General features: G+C 43.2%; 1 protein-coding gene across 9 annotated transcripts in view; it reads right to left on the bottom strand.

Annotated features, from left to right (window-relative positions):
* The window catches only part of prkcz (protein kinase C, zeta), a 76,503-nt gene that overhangs the window by 36,904 nt on the left and 37,099 nt on the right, over positions 1-2,500 (bottom strand). The window contains exon 1 of one of the 9 annotated variants that reach the window (XM_030356777.1): positions 1,596-1,850. The exons of 7 other annotated variants lie outside the window; for them this stretch is intronic. In XM_030356777.1, coding sequence (XP_030212637.1) covers positions 1,596-1,671 — 76 coding nt within the window. In that variant the 5' untranslated portion in view covers positions 1,672-1,850. Of the gene's footprint in view, positions 1-1,595; positions 1,851-2,500 lie in introns of those variants that run through there. One more of the 9 variants, XM_030356769.1, reaches the window with a different exon arrangement.

Below are 2,500 nucleotides of genomic sequence, written 5' to 3'. Positions count from 1 at the left end.
TAGTATCTTCCAGTGCGATTTGGAACCATATCTGGACTGATATCTATCGCTGTGTCCTTCCTCCTATATTTCCTGTGTATTTGTGTTTGAGTGTGAAAGAGTGTGTGTGTGAGTAGGTGGATAAACCTTCCTCCTATATTTCCTATGTGTGTGTGTTTGTGTGTGTGTGTGTCCCTTTGTGTGTTTATGTGTCGAAAGTGGTATCTTCCACAAGAAAATCATGTCTATACTGTGTGAGTCAACTGCAGAAATTGTCCTCGTTCTTTACTAGTAATGAGGTACTATGGATACTATTGAAAGCATTTCACTTAGCTGTATATCTATGACACTTCATCTAACTCATAAAACCTGAATTAGAACTTGGATTCCTGGGAAGCTGTCGGATCGGGTTGTGTTAAGGTCGACTGGGGTTGCGAACATACGCTAATTAATTAGATGATGGTAGCAGAGGATAGTTACTTGAGAGTTGAGTCAGAAGACAACATAAGTCGGGATGCAGACACTGAGGTCACCCAGGAATATGCAGGCCCGTAGGGGGGCTGTCTATCCCATAATAACCAGACTACTACTAAAGTCTTACCCCTAATGAACAAAATAAAGTTCAGCCTCGACACTGTAAACTACAATAGGTAAATGGGGATGTCTCTCCCAAGCCAAAAAAGGGCAAGTGACATGACATCATTAGACAGCCAAATAAGGACAGCCAAATATGTATCAAATATTGTTTTTCAACCGAGACGGCACCGCAGCTTGGTCTAAGTATTCTCTGTGAATGCTTGAATCATACTGTGCTTAATCAAAGAGAATTATTCAGATTCCAAAAGGTATGCATGAGAAAAAAAAATTCAGCTGCCAAAACATCTGCCAAGTTTCTAATTTGGCACCGCTCATATTTATATAACTATGAACAACAACTTCTAATGGCTGTAGGTAGTGCTGGACTGCTTCCCAAACATTTTGTTTAAGGATCTTGTTTGTCTTCCCAGGGTGCTTGTGATGCAGTGGGCACAGAGCCAGACATGTGATTCACCCTGGAAAATAGCAACTACAAACTAGCAGATGGTAATGAGAAGCTAGGAACTAGAATCACTACCAGGCCGGCAGAAAAAATGTCATAAGATATCAGTACAAGAGAGAATGTCAAGGCCTCTGCTCAACACCTCTTGAAACAATGTAATCAATACATAGTCAGTTAGGAATGAGGAATAGCGTTGTCTTGGCCCATCCATTTTACTGAAGTAGAACACAGTCATCAACATATATCACAGCCAATGTATCTGGATGCTGTAGATACGTTCAGAGAGACTGTTGCTTATGCATTCCCCTGATACAAACAGACATCAACAAACAACGCTGAGTTCTGCCCCAAACCCTATACAGATGGTACAGCAACACCATCAAAAACAAATACAAATCCTGCATTGCATTTGATATTTGATTAACTCACAAATGCTTTGAAACAAAAGCTTCCAGGTGAGAAGCAATCAAAAGCACACTTTTTTCGCGCAACCAAACTTTCCAAAACAACAATTACTGGGACACAGAGTACGAGCAGCCATAGAAATCAGAACGTGAGTCATATAGAAATACCACACCAGCTCCGGAGGCGAGCGCCAGCGTCCACAGCCCTGCCATGATGTCTGTGTTTCCCGTCCACCGATAGAAGTGCATGTGGGGACCGGATTAGTGGAGACCTTCTCCTGGGTACCGCAGAGTGTACTAGTGAGGACCGGAGATACTCCTGAAGCACAGCAGCCACGGTGGGACTGTACTGTACTGTACTGCACACACACACACGCACACACACACACACACACAGACACACACACACACACACACACACACACACACACACACACACGAACACACACACACACACACACACACACACACACACACACACACACGAACACACACACACACACACACACACACACACACGAACACACACACACACACACACACACACACACACACACACACACACACACACGAACACACACACACACACACACACACACACACACACAGTCCGCCACCGCGCCAGGGCGTCGCTCAGGAAGTCATTTCCAGACATTGTTTCTCTCTCTCTTATGCAGGAAAGCGTCAGTAAAGATTGCACGCGTTGCTATTAGCAACAGCGATGACAGCCTCGCAAAAACATTACCCCACCTCTCATTAACAGCAGATCACAACACACAACTTTTACAATACTAATATATAATATAGTAACTTGATAATTCAATTCCATGTTATGTCGATTCTTAGTGGCATTATTTTGTGTTTATTTTTATTTGAGGAAAATATTTCACTAGGCCCATAAGATCGTATATGTCTGAACCTTCGTACGACAATCGTTATAATAAATTTCCTCCCAAACTCCCCCCCACTACGCATTAAAGGACATTTGAGGTCAGTTTTACCCAGTGACGAGCCGACATCCCCCATGTCCCAGGTCGCTCATAGCGGGGGCGAGCCAGTCATTAAAAAAAGTTATATA

This window comes from Gadus morhua, chromosome 1 (genome assembly GCF_902167405.1).
Source record: "Gadus morhua chromosome 1, gadMor3.0, whole genome shotgun sequence".
In the NCBI taxonomy this organism is placed as follows: Eukaryota; Metazoa; Chordata; class Actinopteri; order Gadiformes; family Gadidae; genus Gadus; species Gadus morhua.
Note: the sequence above shows the minus strand (reverse complement) of the source record. Positions and strands in the feature narration are given on the sequence as shown.